Source organism: Podarcis erhardii (assembly GCF_964252035.2).
Source record: "Podarcis erhardii genome assembly, chromosome: 6".
In the NCBI taxonomy this organism is placed as follows: domain Eukaryota; kingdom Metazoa; phylum Chordata; class Lepidosauria; order Squamata; family Lacertidae; genus Podarcis; species Podarcis erhardii.
Window position 1 is genome coordinate 26,787,314 of NC_138510.1, and position 17,056 is coordinate 26,804,369.

A 17,056-nucleotide genomic window follows, 5' to 3' on the forward strand; every position below is an offset into this window, starting at 1 on the left:
GTGCTTACTTGAATGTAGGCCCCATTGAGTTGGGTGGAATTTGGTAATGGTAATATTTTAATAGAGTTGGACCATATCAAGTTGCTGTTGTTAGTTGTCTGTGAGTAGGAACCCAGGCCGCTTAGTAAAAAATTTCTTGCCTCAGTTTTCCTTTGCCTACTTTTCCTTGTGAATGCTATATTCATTGATTTCGTACATATTATGTTATATGTATTATATATTTACATCCTTCCACAGAAGAAATTTGCTATTTGTTTCCATAGTATATTAACTGAAATTTATTACTGGGGAATGTTGAATCCTTTTGGTGTGGAAGTGTCATTTATAGCACATTATCTGTGCCGAGATGGTTGATGCTTTTGTTTTCATACCGTTAGCTGAAAGCCATACTGTAGTATTTAAAACAAACCCCAAACTCAACACTGCTATGATGAGTAGTTTGTTCTGTGGGAAACCGGACATCCTTGTTAAGAATGGCTGGTTCTCATAGCATACATATGAACTGTGAAGCTCTACCCAGATAATATTTTGTATTTTTGTTAGGAAAAGCTCCTCACTTCCTGCGGCTCCAGAATGTGGAGGTTAATGTTGGACAGAATGCAACGTTCCAGTGCATTGCTGGAGGAAAGTGGTCTCAACATGACAAACTGTGGCTACAGGTAAAGTAGAATGAGACTTTATGTGTTATTTTTCAGACACTCCAAAGCACAAATAGAGCTTCCTATTTTTGAAGACCACAAAACTCAAATAGAGCTCCATACTTTCCAGGGTTTCTCTGTTACTTTCAGTGATACTCCTCTGAATTCCTTGACAGAGCATTTCCCTTTGTGCAAAACCAGCTGCATGCTTCTACTCAATACCGTATTGTCTCAGATTTGTGCATGGAAAAATTATTTAGCTGAATATGCTGGGAACATTAATCAATTGGGCACATTTATAGAAATTAACTACCCTTGTATAAATGCACCCCCTTTTCCTAATTTAGTCCATTTGCAAAAAAAAAAATTAAAAAAAATCAGAGTTTGGTAGATTAGAAGCTTGGTTCAAAGGCTGGGAAGACAAAAGAAAAGCAGGACATTAAAAGTTGACAAATGAATAGTGTAGAAGGGGAAGGATGAGTCATGTGGAAAGGAAGACAGGAGTCTTCAAAGACTGAGTTTCTAGTATTCATGGTTGTTGAAAAACATTGAACACACATGTGCAAAATATGTTGAAATTCTGAAGATTGCTATTTGAATGCCCATAAAGTTAAACAAAGTAAATTTTCATTCTTTGCACTACCCTTTCATTATATACTATTTATGAAATGAATAGTATAAAAAGCTATACATTATTTAATTAGCCATAGGCTAATGCTGCATAATTGGCATGACAATAATTTCCAGAAGAACCATGGCTGTTCCTAGACCAGTAGACACCCAACCCTGTAGTTTTCCAGATGTTTGGTCCACAGCTGTCAGGGAAGAGCCAGAATGCACAGTTTTGTCAGTAGCAGGGGAGGGTTCTGAGCAGGAACTGGCAGAAGAGGAAGACAGGGAACTGATGCACAAAGCAGAGCAGGGGGCGAGGCATAGTCAGGAGGAGCAGGGGGTCAGGGATGGTGAAGAGCCCTACAACCCACCAGAGTTGGTAGGAGGAAGTTCAACCTCAGAAAGGGGGGGGGGGCTTTCACACCAGCACAGGCAAGGAGGGAAATGAAACATAAAGAGCAAAGATGTATCGCGAGGTTTCCATGCCTACTTTGTTGGCGCCGAAATCAAAGGAAGCCACTCCCCGAATCTGACTCGACAGGTTCGGTTGCGTGATTTTGAATTGCAGCTGTTCTTTGTATATATGTAATAAAGAAAAGACTGTAAATATCACGCTGCGTGTGTTGGAGTTTTACTGCGAAGAGGGAACACCACCTTTACAACAGCTGGAATTATCTCTGACTATTGGACATGCTGGCTGGGGTTATTGGAGTCCTACAATATCTGGAGAGCCATAGCTTAATTAACCACCCCTGGACTCAACCAAATATCCACTCTCCACATTAGAAGTGTCTTTGTTGCTTTCATTGTTTGTTCATTTCCCCAACGCCTTATTTCTATTGCATTTGTAGCCCATTCAACAGATTCAATACATGGCATGTATGGAAGATTAATCCCTGTCAGACAATAAAACTGTATGTATGGCTCTGATCGCTGTGAACTCACAATTGCACCATGTGTTGAAAATGAAACTGGTGTAAATTTTCCTGGAAACGATGGCTCATATCCAACATTGTGTGAGCAAAAAGAAACTTGAATAATGCTTGTTTCCATTCCCCACCCCCCAGCTACCTGCTCTCTCCCCAAGCTTCCCTGGATGGTCAGTGGGACCTACTGAACATTGTGGCTGTGCTGTATGGGACTGCAGGGGGAAGCTGGAATTGGAAGTGTCATCTGCCCAAGTTTGGGAGAGTCTTTCTTCCCACTGTAGCCAGTACAATGCTACAGTGGTACCTCTGGTTATGAACTTAATTCGTTCCGGAGGTCCGTTCTTAAGCTGAAACCTTTCTTATCCTGAGGAGTGCTTTCTGCTAATGGGGCCTCCCTCTCCAGTGTGCAATTTCCGTTCTCATCCTGGGGCAAAGTTCACAACCAGGAGCAGCTTCTTCCTGGTTAGCAGAGCTCGTAACCAGAAGTGTTCGTAACCAGAAGTGTTTTTAACCAGAGATACTACTATATAAGGCTTGGTATGTCCCCTGACCCTCTGGGTAGACTTTTTGAGGAGTCTGGGCAGAAGAAAAAGGGAGAGAACCGTAGGTCAAGGTTGTCTTCCACTCATACAGTGTTGGGCACAGCTTAAAAATAAAATGTTGTGCTGTCTGTGAACATCAGGGTTTCCAATTTTTATTTCAACTGTCTTGAGCAATCTTGAGTAAGCAGCCTGTGACAAGCATTATCTAAGTTCAGCATCACCACCAGCACCTAGGCAGTGATCTTTGTTTCCTGCAACTGAATCCAGCCCTGAGAGGAGCTCCTCTTTTTCATGTTAGTTTCCCAGATAATTAACATACAACACAAATACTAAGGAACTGTTGGAAGTGTAAGAATTACTGTGAATTTCCTAAAAGGACTTAAAGGCAATAAAGGTTACCACCATTCTTCTATCATTCATAAGGCCATGCAAGGTCACAGGACATAATGGAACAAAATGCAGGCAAGCTTCTGGCTAGAATTTGTGCATATGTACAAACTGAAACTCTTGTTATCTATAGTGTTGTTGTTTTTTTACTTTACGTAGCAACTTGATTACTGCAATCCTAAAGAAGTTAATTACAAATCATTAACATTACTTATGCCGGATTAAGACTTCAATTAATTCAATCAGAACCACTTTGAAAGTTAGTAGCATGAAGACATTAGAATAAGCAACTGTTATGATCACAGTATTAAATGCATTACATTTATATGGTTCATCTTAAAAATGTATTGTGAGAAGTTAAAGATGCCTTTCACAACACTGAGCAAATAAGCAGTATCTGTGTGAACGCATTCCCACTAATCTCACTAAAAATACTAGGAAAAAAGAAGCAGGGAATCTAAAAATAATAATGAATATAAGAAGCATCTTCTCTCTGGAAGCTAGAATTTATGTGCTATTGCTGTTTGTTTGTTTGTTTGTTTGTTTGTTTGTTTGTTTGTTTGTTACATTTGTTTGTTGCTTTATCTTGGCCAAGGCAACCCAGAGTGACTTACAGCCAACCTACTAATCAACAAGTCCACCCATAGATATATTAAAAACAAGGAGGAGGGATATATTAAAAACACCCCACCCACTTTAAAAAAGGCCACAGATAGTTAAAGACATGGTTATGAGGAAAGTTTTAGTCTGACGCCTAAATAGAGGCCTGTTTGGGTGTTGCCACCCTCCAGACATGTAGAAGCACCTCAGAGTAATTGGCCACAGGCCCTCCAAATCTCAATCATAAGGTTGTTCAATTGGCAGCTTTGGCATTCTTAAGAGCTGCTCATGTTAAGAGCTGGTTGTGCCCAATGCATATGTACACTTTTGCTTCATAATAGCTGACAATACATGCTTTATGTTTATTACTTTCTCAACTGAAGCTATGGAGGATTCCATGTCTTATCTATTAGCACAGGGCAGATTACCTTATGATCTGGAATGTCCTAAATTATAGGTTCCTGAAAAAGGGGGATTGATTAGCAGGTAATGGAACATTCTGTTGAATTCTGTGCTTTCCTTGCAGGCTACTTTACACATCCCTGCCCAGCAAAAATTAAAGTGTTAACTCAGAAATATTTCCCATTGTATTTGACTGCATTTCATGTGGTCTATTTCCAGACAACCACACAACTATCTGGGAATAACTCCTATAGTGGCACTTCTGAATCAATAAGTATATGTTCCACTGCATGCTATTACAGCCCCTCTTTATGTCAGGAAAGAGGGTGTTAGAGTTCTCATTCAATGTTTTCATGAGCTGATTGAAAGATCCCACTAATGAAGTTGGGGGGGGGGATAGAAACTATTCTGGTTTTTGTAAACGAACTGTCTGTTGTGGCAGTATTTGTTTATAGTGGCTTTTTGGGGTACAAAACCCTTTAAGACAAGAACTGCATGTCTCAGTAGAACTATTGAGCTTTGCTAATTTCTCAGTAGAAAATGATTTAGGGGACGATTTCCCTGAATTTTGTGTATGAATAAAAAACAATGAAGACTGAATCATAAATGAATTAAATGATCTTCTTGCATGATCATATCATATTTTCTCTCTCCCCTCCCCTCTGGTTGATTTGACAGCAGTGGAATGGCAGAGACACAGCTTTAATGGTCACCAGAGTCGTCAACCATAGACGTTTTTCTGCTACGGTCAGCGTAGCTGACACTTCTCAGCGCAGCATCAGTAAATACCGATGTGTCATCCGCTCTGATGGTGGATCAGGAGTTTCAAACTATGCAGAATTAATAGTGAAAGGTAAGTGGCAGCTAATGAAGTTTGTGTGTACACATGTGTATTGTCTTCAGTACCTGCGCAGGACACAGAGCTCTGACAGTGGACCAATGAGTCCAATATTAAAACATTTAAGAGGGGGAAAACACCACCCCCCAAGCAAATTTCAGTCCTTGAATTTCTGTCTCATGAACATGAACAGGAAGTACTTGCTGACCGTAATTAGAGTACCAGCTTTACTTAAGTTACTTTACTTTTTAAAATAAATTTTAAATATTGTATTGATCTTTGATTTTTATGGACATCATCCTGGAATCCACGTTTTAGATGAAGGTGCAGTTTAGAAACATGGAGGATAATTTTAGAATTGAAATTTAAAAATATTCCCAACAAATAACAATGGGTATTTATTATTAATGTTACTGATATTTATCAAATATGTGCATAAAAGAACCCTGAAATATTGTCCAGAGGTAAACTACCACAATGTGAAATCATTCATTCATTTAAAAATATGCATGAGAGAGAGAAAGGGAGAAAAAGAGAGAGAGAGAGAGAGAGAGAGAGAGAGAGAGAGAGAGAGAGAGATTGGTGTGGCTTTGAGACACAGACTGAAGTTATGGTACAGCCATCTTCAGATATCTGAAGGGGTGTCATATGGAAGATGAAGGAAGCTTGCTTTCTGCTGCTCCAGAGGGTAGGACCTGAACCAAAGGATTCAAAGTACAAGAAATGAGATTCTGAACATCCCTAAGCATTAGGAAGAACTTTCAGATGGTCAGAGCTGTTCCATAGTGGAATGAACTTCCTTGGAAGGTGGTGAACAGCTGACAGTTTTTAAACCGAGTCTGGATGGCCATCTATCAGGGATTCTTTAACAGTGATTCCTGTATTTCAGAGGGTTGGACTAAATGACCCTTGGGGTCCCTTACAATTCTACATTTCTGCTTGATATTTTGCTCCAGAATGGAAGTTTCCAGATGCCTGCCCACCTTCCAAATTTCTATCAGCTAGATGGATTTCCGTTGTGTTGTTACTACAACAGATTGACACCCCTACCCCTCTGCAAGTTGTGCTACATTGCTCCCTGGGGTGATTTTATTTTGGTTTTTAGATTAGATAAGGGTACTAGTTTGAAGAGATAGGAATCCAATCCTTGACCAAGGTAAAGAATATCACTGCGTTCCCAGATTTCTACTTGGCTGAAGGAGTGTAGGAGCTAAAAGCTATATAGTTACAGTACAGCTGTGTGATAAGCCTTAAAGCTGTACATTGTATGTTTAGAAGTGCCTGAATCTATCCATGGAGAAGATGTTGGACAATCCATGTGTAAAAAGAAGGAGTACTAGCTTCTGAGTGAAAGTATCTGCAGACATCTGTCCTTAGATAGAGAAGGCAAGAGCTGGTCATTGTTCAGAAACGTTGCTGCAGCTGTAATGCTATAATACAGTGGTTCTCAACCTGTGGGTCCCCAGATGTTGTTGGACTACAACTCCCATCATCCCTGAACTCTGTCCTTACTAGCTAGGGTTGATGGGAGTTGTAGTCCAACAACATCTGGGGACCCACAGGTTGAGAACTGCTGCTTTAATGTGAGCTGTAAACAGTGATGAAGTGATGAACACCCAGGAGTCAAGACACTGATAGATTTTATGTTGAAAGTAAACAGATAGGGCGGTGGATAAGCTGTTGTGGTAGACACTGCTGGTTTTTTGGTTGTTGTTTTTTAAAGGGGGGGGGGTCAAGATAATTAAGTGCAGATCAAGTATTATTTTGCCAAGACTTACTTTTCTTTGTTTCCATCCTCTTATTGATCAGGTAAATTTGTGAGAGCTTGATGCGAGGTTAGTCTAATGAAGTACTGCTGTCCCATTGTAATTGTATGGATCAGTGCTTCTGAAAAGACCTAATTTGGTGAGGGTAATATCAAATTTGTAATGATGTGCTTGCACAGAATTTGAAATGAAAGCAAATTGGAATTGCCTAATCCCAAAGAGCCGCTTATTAAATTGCAGTGATGTGTTTGGATATACATTATATTAGTTTGTAATTGAAGACTAGGTCAATTGACAGTCTCATCTCTAAATCTGTAGATCAAGGCAAGCTCAATTCACCCAAGTGCACAAAGGCAGAAGGGAAGTAAAATGTTCCTTTTCTTTTGTTGAAGAAAATCCTGCATGAAATACATGGCAATAGATGTGAAAGGGGGGAAATGTGTTCACTTTGGAGAAGATGTAAAACAAGATGGTCACAATTGGGGCAAATTTAACAATCAGCATAGTGCCAAGAAACTGAAGACATTTTCAAATGTTTTTTGAATTGGGGCAGCAACTTGATTAAAGAAAATTCTATTGATTAATTGTGTGGGTGATATCCAAGGTGACTTACCACTAAAACTGTTGGTGGAATAGAGATGGAGGTAATTTTTGGCAATTCTCCTGCAGTACCTGATAACCTCCTTTATTTTTTTCTCAGAAGGGTTCCTACCCTCTGCAACAGATTAAGACAGGCAGTACATAAGGATCACTGGAAATTGTCTTCTCCCTTTACTACTGATTCCATCAGTGGACAGTCACCATTGAATATCACCTTATAGGTTTTAGTTGATTATTGATCTGAATCTATTGATCTGAATCTATCTATCTATTTCACATATCATAGAAGTGTGCATCACCTTAGAAGAGATATTATTTGTTATGAAAGAGAGAAAAGGGGGTTAAATACTCTCATAGGCAGTTTTATAAGCAATTGTTTCAAAGTATTTTTTTAAGTCTACTGACTAATTCATTTGATTATAAAGTTTTAAAATGATTAATCTAACACTCAATTAAAGATTGCAACCTTTCTTAAACTTTTATTTAAATGTTAGAATGGAGTCTACACTCCTTTCACTCAAGAATTCCCAAATTGCATGTGGAGTCTCTCTCCCTCTCTCCCCCCTTCTAACTTTACAGGCACAAATCAATATGCTGGTATTTATCTTTAAAGCCCTCATGGGTTTGGCTTCTGTGTTTCCTAAGGACCATTTCCTTCTCACATGTTTGATAATTATCTAAGGAAATTCCCCTGTTCCTTCAATCTGGTGAGACACAGCTGACTACTATCAGGGCTGCCCATTTTCTGTAGCAGTGGAATACTTTGGCAAGCAACGTATGATAAGCCCTGTCATTGTAATGCTTTAGGAAGCTGGTAGAGACATGACATGACTCTTTAGAAAGACCTTCAGCTTCTTTTTTCATTGGCATTCTGTTTTGTTTTGTTTTGGGTTTCTTGTGTAAATATTGTTGAATTTTTACGATTATGTTCAATTTGGGGATTATTATGTATTTTAAATGCATAATGAAGTGTTGCTTTGTTAACTACCTTGTTTGTTGGATTGTGTGCTTTCTTTAAAAATGGAATAGGCAAGATATAATTGTTTGAAAAAGCATAACATTTTAAAACACATGAAATCTGGGCTGCGTGTACACTACACCTGTAAAACACATTTGGAGCACATTCTTTCCCTCAAATAATTCTGGCCATTATGGTTTACCCCTCACAGGCTTAAAATTCCCAGTAACCCGTAACAAAACAAAGTCATAAAATGACTTTGTTAGTTGTTCAAGGCATACTACTAAAGAAGTGTTTATTCTGTGATGAAACAATATTTAATAACATTTTTATAAGGACTTTTAAAAATGCAAATTAATACAGGACAGGACAAATTTATGCAAATTTGACATTGACTGGAAATAGACACTTATCCATTTATCACTACTTATATGATCCCCCCAATTGGAAATAAGGATGCTAGTTAGATAGATTTTGCTTCATGAGTACCGTCAAACCTTGGCTCCTGAATGCCTCCATTACTGTACATTTTGGCTCCCAAACGCCGAAAATCCGGAAGTAAGTGTTCTGGTTTTCAAACGTTTTTCGGAAGCCGAGCATCCAGTGTGGCTTCCGCTTGAGTGCAGGAAGCTCCTGCAGCCAATCAAAAGCCGCACTTCGGCTGTCAAACATTTCAGAAGCCAAACAGGCTTCTAGAACGGATTACGTTCGACAACCAAGGTTGGACTATAATAATAATAATAATAATGGCCCTCCACATTTTCATGAATCCTTTTGTATCAGCATTGCTTTCCCCACAGGTTAAGCAACAGTAATGAAAGTTTATCCCCCAGGGTTGAGTGCTATAGTATTATATTTTCAGCTTCAAGAAATGTGACTCAGCCAGTTGAATATGAATGTATGGTTTGCTATGAGAAGCAAATTGTGGATTTGATGTGCTGTGCAATGAGGTTGCTCCATTCCACCTCTGTGTGTGCACATGTGTGTGTGTTTAAGCTTCCATAAAGGATATTCTGTTCCTGAAATAATTCGCACATCTAAGGACAGCTCTGCTGTTATTTGGGGAAGGGAGAGCTGTTCCTTTATGTCTGCTTTTATTTGGTCATTGCAGTGAAGTGCTATATCATAGAATCATATAATTGTAGTGTTGTAGTCCAACCCCCTCCATTGCAGGAATCCTGCCCACAGCTGTTCCTGTGTGGGCTTGAACCACCAGTCTTCTGGTTATCAGCCAGACACACTGTCCCACTGTGCCACAGACTGTTGCAGTCCAGTGCTGGGATTGACCTTGAAATAATAGGGAGAGGGAAGAAGGGAGCAGAACATAATTTTATTTTACTCATTCACTTCAATTTGTGTCACACCAGATTCTGAAAGTTCAAGGTGAATTTACACGTCTTTTGAAAAAAAGTAGGGCAATAATTTGTGTCTCAACTGATTATTCCTGTTCATTTATAGCACTCTTTAGCCAAAAGACTCCCAAAGCAGATTCATATACTATTAATTAGAATGAAGTGGCTACATTTTTCAGGAGGAAGGCTGCATTGACAGTAAGTCATCCATTCAAAGGCCATGTATTAGTGGCCATGTACCCACATGTGTAGACGACACATGTAGACTATGTGCACACACACCACACATGCAGCACAAATAGTAACCAGACAAGCTTCTAGGAATGGGAGAGAAATCTGATTCAATTCTCATTTATAGGTGAACCTAGTTCATTTATAGTTTCTGAAACAATATGCAAACTGGAACATAGCCATTTCCTGATCAGATCCAAAGATAAAGCTGCAGGGGCTGGCAGGCCACTCTCTGTGCATATACTAGCATAATTGTGTATAAAAGTTGTATATTAGGAGAAATGTGTATGAATCTCCATGCAGACCTTTCTGTAAAACAAAACAAAAAACCAACCCTCAGATATTTTTGCAGACACTGTTGAAAACTGAAATTGACAGATTTTTTTTTCTTATTTAGAATGTGGTTTTCCTTAATCTAAACTAATGAATAGGTAACAATGAGAGTTGGATCTAATGGTAGTAATCCTGTTCCCATGAGTTCCCATGTGCTTAATTATAAATAGTTTGTACGAATGTTGCAGACGAAACCATTGCTTTCTGGACATGAATAAGATGCACTTCACTGAGAAGGGTGAGCACATTCAATTTCTGTCACATCTTGAGAATATTCTGAGCACTTAATCTCTCCCCTTCCCCCATGAAAACTTTGACATTTCTCTTTTTGAATTCCATTGTTAGTATATGCCCTGTTCTACAGGATTATTGTTTTTTAACTATTGATTCTGATTATTTTTTCTTTTCTCATCCATCCTCAACTAACAACAGCAATCAATTCGCTATTCATCTTCTCAGCGTTTGGATTACGCATCCTGAGCGTGGGGGAAAGATGCCCACAGTTTCAAATAGTGCAAATCACCTTTTGTAAAGCCATTAAGGAGACGTTCTTTTGTTTTTTTAAGACAAAAATTCCCAAGGATAATTTGATACTGTGTTTAGACTTCTTTAGCTGCAGCTGGCAGCTCAGAGATTCAGCCAGGTCTCCTTGGTAGCATATATTCCATTTACACGGTGCAATCACTTAATTTTGAGTTTCAAACAGGAGCCAACAAATGTGCTAACTTTAATTTGTATGTAGTCAGAGGTGGTAGTAGTGGGCTATCCTTCAGTAGGAAACGTTTTATGTAAAACAGGTAAAGTGGAAGTGCATTGGCTATTCAGTGAGCCCTACAGACCCCTTCTGCACAAGGGAAGCAAACAAATTATAGGCAACTCTTCGTTTGTGTGGAGGTTGTATTCCGGGTCATCACACGCACCAGTGAAGTGCACATATGCCTGCCCTGCCCCATTCCACCCTTGTTCCACCCCCTTTCGATGCTGTGGAACACCCTCCCATCAGATGTCAAAGCGATAAACATCTACCTGACATTCAGAAGACATCTGAAGGCAGCCCTGTTTTTAATATGTGACATTTTAGTGTATCTTTCATCTTTGTTGGAAGCCACCCAGAGTGGCTGGGGAAACCCAGCCAGATGGGCAGGGTACAAATAATAAATTATTATTATTATTATTATTATTATTATTATTATTATTATTATTATTGAAATGGCATGTGCATCAGCGGTCACATGCCAATCAAACATACAGGTTGCTTGCCTGTATGTTTCATTTATGAATACCAGTATTATAAAAGGTAAAGCTAAAGGTACCCCTGACTATTAGGTCCAGTCGCGGACGACTCTGGGGTTGCGGCGCTCATCTTGCTTTACTGGCCAAGGGAGCCGGCATACAGCTTCCGGGTCATGTGGCCGGCATGTTTAAGCCACTTCTGGCGAACCAGAGCAGCAAACGGAAACGCTGTTTACCTTCCTGCCAGAGTGGTACCTGTTTATCTACTTGCACTTTGATGTGCTTTCAAACTGCTAGGTTGGCAGGAGCAGGGACTGAGCAACGGGAACTCACCCTGTCATGGGGATTCAAACCACCGACCTTCTGATCGGCAAGCCCTAGGCTCTGTGGTTTAACCCACAGCACCACCTGGGTCCTAAACTTTAGACACAGTCAAAACCTCTGCTCACCGTCCTTCTACTACATTCCATCACACAACCCACAGTGCTATCCATGTCCCTGCGGTATTATAAGTCACTATAAAGGCAGAGCAATCCTATGGCAGAACAATCACCACCCTGCTGAGCTAGAGCCATCCAAGATGGAGGGGTTGCATTTTACATTTACCTTTACATTTATCTCTTTTTTTGTCCTTGGCTTTTCGTTTTCATTCCACCTCCCAATGGTTTCAGAGGGCAAAGGAACCTGCCTTATCCTGAGTCAGAACATTGGACCATCTTGCTCAGTACAGTGGTACCTTGGTACTTGAACGGCTTGGCTTCCAAACAAATTGGTTCCCCAACACTGCAAACCCAGAAGTGTTCTTGTTTGCGAATGTTTTTCGGAAGCCGAACATCCAATGTGCTTTACGCGGCTTCTGATTGAGTGCTGGAAGCTCCTGCAGCCAATCAGAAGCCACATCTTGGTTTTTGAACCGTTTCAGGAGTCGGACTCCCGGAACGGATTAAGTTTGAGAACCAAGGTACCACTGTATTTTCAGCACTGACCAACAGCAGTAGTACAGGGTTTTAGATGGGAGTCTTTCCCAGCCTTACTTGGAGAGACCTGGGACCTCCTGCGTGCAAAGTAGCTGCTCTACAACTGAGCTATGGCTCTTCCAGAATTAAGTAGAAGATTAATTAAACCAGCTTCATGGTTTAATGGTTTCCCTTCCTTTTTGACAATATATTACGGAAACTAAAAGGCTTTGGATCCTGCGGTTTCTTTGAACTCTCAGCATCCAGCAGCTCCTCAGCTACCCTCTCCAGGAGCTTAGGATTTCTCTATCTAAGAGAGCTTCTAACAGCTGTGCTAAGAAAGATATAGGTGGTAAATTGCTCAGCCTTCATTCAGTAATGTTGATGGGTCTTCTGCAAAGGTTTGGTATTGATACAACATACAAGCAGAGTTCAACACATGAAATGTAAGGGCAGCCTGTTGATCCAAGAAAGGTGTAAATGAGTTGCATAGAAATTTTAAATATACCTAATTGCCCAGAGGCGAACAAAAATCTAGACTTTCATCTTCACTGGCAGCGTTCAACAGTGGAAGTAGAATGGAGCTTGATTATGCTCAGTTGTACTTTTTATTTCAATTGAGCTATTCAGCCTAAGCCATTTTCCCCCTTCTCCACTCTTTTAATGCTGCAAATGAGGTTGTAAAGGCTTGTTTAAAGTAAAGTGCTTGGGATTTTTGGAAGCCAAACTATTACTTAGAGCTGCCTCTGACAACAGTCATGTTTCTGATGAGAACAAGTCAAGCCGTTTTCCACATTGATTTTTAAATGCACGGTTGTGCCCTTCTGAGCCATACCCATGTCAAAAAATTAATCAAAAGAGTAGTTCACGTAGTGAAAGAATCAAAATCTACTCCAGTTGCTACTGTACATTGGTATGTGTGGCTATCACTTTTTCCTCATCTTCTACCAGGACTGATGAGCTCGGTATTGCATCATTATTCCCTGCCTGACAGATTAAAGCAACAACCGAGATGAGTATATGGAGAAGATTAATTTAGGAATTAGCATAAATTGACTTGGCTTTGTGAGCAGGTGATAGAGGTTTTTAAATGACTATGCAGCAGCATAATTTTGAAACATGCCCGTTTGAATTTTACCCAGGAACATGAAAGTGATAATTTGAATGAAAGGCTCACTATTGGATAAAAGTAACATGCCCTCGACTATCATTTTGGTCATCATGGACCAATAAAATAAAATAAAATGCAAATTTTATTCAGGAACTTATTCAGGAACTTAGGTTATCACATCTGTAGCCCTTTGGATCTTGATAGATTTCATGCAGGTAATTGATGATGGATAGAAATATGTTGCCCATTATGATTTTAGGGAAGAAAGCCCCTTGTAAGGGGAATAGGGGTAGAAACATGGCCACATCTTAAAATCTTAATGTGAAGATAGGCCTTCAGGTTTTGCATGAAATACAAGCATCTGTTTCAGCATATTTGTGCCTGTAAAGGTAAAGGTAAAGGGACCCCTGACCATTAGGTCCAGTCGTGGCCGACTCTGGGGTTGCGGCACTCATCTTGCTTTATTGGCCGAGGGAGCCGGTGTACAGTTTCCAAGTCATGTGGCCAGCATGACTAAGCCGCTTCTGGTGAACCAGAGCAGCACATGGAAACACCGTTTACCTTCCTGCCAGAGCGGTACCTATTTATCTACTTGCACTTTGACGTGCTTTTGAACTGCTAGGTTGGCAGGAGCAGGGACCGAGCAACAGGAACTCACCCCGTCGCGGGGATTCGAACCACCGACCTTCTGATCGGCAAGTCCTAGGCTCTGTGGTTTAACCCACAGCACCACTGAAAAGCTGCTTTTCATAGCCCACCAACCCTCTGCCAAAATCTGGCACCTCTTCTTACCTTAGAAGAAGACATCCTCTGGCATGGCACCCCTTGCACTAAGAATTTAGGGTTCAGGAAACAGGAAGGAGTGCTTGTAGGAAGGTCTTGGGGCTAAAGAAGAGCATGGCATGACACCCTATAATAATCTTTATTGCGGTCCAACGACCCATAACATGGAATCAGAATAAAATACAGATTCATACAGACAACCCCCAGGGAAGGGAGACCGAAACCTTATCTGTTTAGTCATGGGTATGTTGATCTTTGATTCATATGACTCCTGAAAGAGACTTTGCCACGGCCACTGTGATATCATTGGACTTGTTGTCCAGAAGATATTTGGTATAGTAGACTTCAGTTTGACCCGGCCGATTTGCCAATAGTGGTTTACTCAATAGTTCCCTAGCTTGATCATATTGCCCACAATGCATTAAAATATGCCTCATGCAGTCAACGTCCTGAGGGCATACACAGATCCTATTTTGATAAAGGATACCTCTCAGTCTGCCGTTTAACACTTCTGATGGGAATACATTTAATCTGGCTTTGGTGAAAAGACGCTGATATGTTGGTACAGACAAATTTCTAAGATATGCAGGTGTCTGAAAATCAAACCCATAGTGAATTCCTACTGCTAATGGGCCACAGATAACATGAGATTGAGATTGGAGATCACTATGTGGTATGTCCCAGAGCCTTTGCCTCAGAGATTTAAGGGCGGCATCATAGCCCAGATGTTACAGTAGAGAAGGTGGCATACCAATCAAAGTGGCTTTTCTAACCATAATTTTCATCCATGAGCTGGTAAACTCCACGTTGTTTAGGTATGGAAGTAACCCCTTCCCTAGGCCAAAGACTGAGATCTTGAGCCAGTATCTCAGGGCAACCCACCATGCTTTAGTTGACAGAGGACATTCACCTGTTTCTAAAAATAGTATTGCATTTGGAACTTGTAGGAGGGACCGGAGAAACTTTGCCTGGAAGCCATCGAACCTGGAGAATGAGCCATTGAACCAGATGTTTGAGGCACAGAGGAGTTGAGAGATAGATTTTGCATTAAATACCTTAATGGCTGATGGAACATAATGGCCTCCCCTTGTCTAAAAGAATAGAAGTATAGCCAGTTTGCTTACCTCCGTCTTTTGACAGGCAGTCTGCCAGTGATGTTTCCAGGACTTGGAATGATGGAATAGAAGCCCTAGGTACCAGAAGAATTCGGTCTGCTCTAGTTTGTGACCATCCAGTACCCATTTACTCGGGGAGAATCTCTTCTCAAACACCAGGACTTTTGATTTTTCATAATTGATGAATAACTCATTACCAGAGCAGTTGTCTGAGAATTTCACGACACCCTAGCAAGAAGACCTTAAGGTTGAGGAAACAGGAAGGGTGCTCCTTTTAGCACAGATGCCCTGCCAGAGGCAGAAGAGAAACTTTTCTAAGGTAAGAATAGGGCTTTGCTTTTCATTTTTCAATCCCATGGCAGCACTGCCAAGGGGAAGAAAGAGGCTGTTGAAAACCCATTCCCTCCCAATTAGCAAAAGAGAGGGGTCTCTCTGAATATGTGTCTGTCTGATTGTGTGGCAAGTGTACATATGTGAGTGTGTGCTGTATATGTGGCTAGTGCATGGTATATATGTTCTGTATGTGTGGTTTTCATGTCATATGCAGTGTGTGTGTGTACGTTAGCCATTTTGGCTATACATCACTGGCAAGTAGCCCTTAGTTAAAGAATGAGATACAATATGGAACTTCCCTTAAGAATCTTCAGGAATTTTTACAGGTATTAGCCTAACAGGAGCCTCTACAAAACGAAGCTGCAAGAGACATATTTAATGCTGGTAACCAGAACAACTTGACCGTCTGTCCCTGGCTGCCCATGGATCACCTGTCTCTCCCCCCCCCCCCTCTTTCCTTCTGCATCCTCTTTGGGACCTGTCTTTAGTCTGTCTGTCTTGAATGGATGAATTCCTTTTCTGAGGCTTCCATGGTTATTTGTCTCATGTTCTTTGCCTGTACTGCAGACCTCATTCTGTCCTTGATCCTCTGATATTGAAAGGCATTTAGAGCAGTAAATACTCTGCAACAAATTAGTTTAGAGCCATGCACTCATAGTATAGGATAGACGAAGGGAGGAAAACCTTTATGTGATCTGACAGATGAAGGGGGGAACCTTCATGGGATATGACATTGCTATCACTAGTTGTGTTACTAGCAAAATGTCTGGGGAACAAATTGGGCTTTATGCAGATAAGTATTATATGAATTGCAACTTATCACCAAACTTAAAACTATGGAGAGACCTGGTTTGAATAAAGACATTGGATTCTTATCTCATTATACATGACAAAGCCATTTTTCACCTTCTCACCCCTTGCTTTTTCCTGTTAGACCTATTGCAGTCGTTAAGAGTCGTCAACAGGCTCATCGCAGCTATCTGCCAATCACCCATTCCCACCACCCTTCTGAGTAATACCCCTCCCCACCTTCTCACTATATAGAAAGGTCCGGTGACTTCTGTTTCAGTGTATCTGAAGAAGTGTGCATGCACACGAAAGCTCATACCTAGAACTAACTCAGTTGGTCTTTAAGGTGCTACTGGAAGGAATTTTTTTATTTTGTTTTAAGTATTATAGTAGTTAACACTGATGGGAGGAGCTTACAGAGCAGGCCACAGTAAACTGGTGTGTCCTATTAGAGTTAAGGTTGCTTGCACTTGCCCTGTCTATCCCTTTGCCTTTTCTTTGGGCAGCTTATAACCTTGTTTGTTTTCAATGTATTTTCTAGTAAGTCT

At 40.6% G+C, this 17,056-nt stretch overlaps 1 protein-coding gene across 17 annotated transcripts in view; it reads left to right on the forward strand.

The window, feature by feature from the left end:
- PTPRT (protein tyrosine phosphatase receptor type T) overlaps positions 1-17,056 on the forward strand; it is a 621,336-nt gene that overhangs the window by 266,118 nt on the left and 338,162 nt on the right. For all 17 annotated transcript variants that reach the window (XM_081867470.1, XM_081867484.1, XM_081867480.1 and 14 more), the window contains exons 5-6: positions 544-659; positions 4,789-4,963. In XM_081867470.1, the coding sequence (XP_081723596.1) occupies positions 544-659; positions 4,789-4,963 (291 nt within the window). The remainder of the gene's footprint in view (positions 1-543; positions 660-4,788; positions 4,964-17,056) is intronic.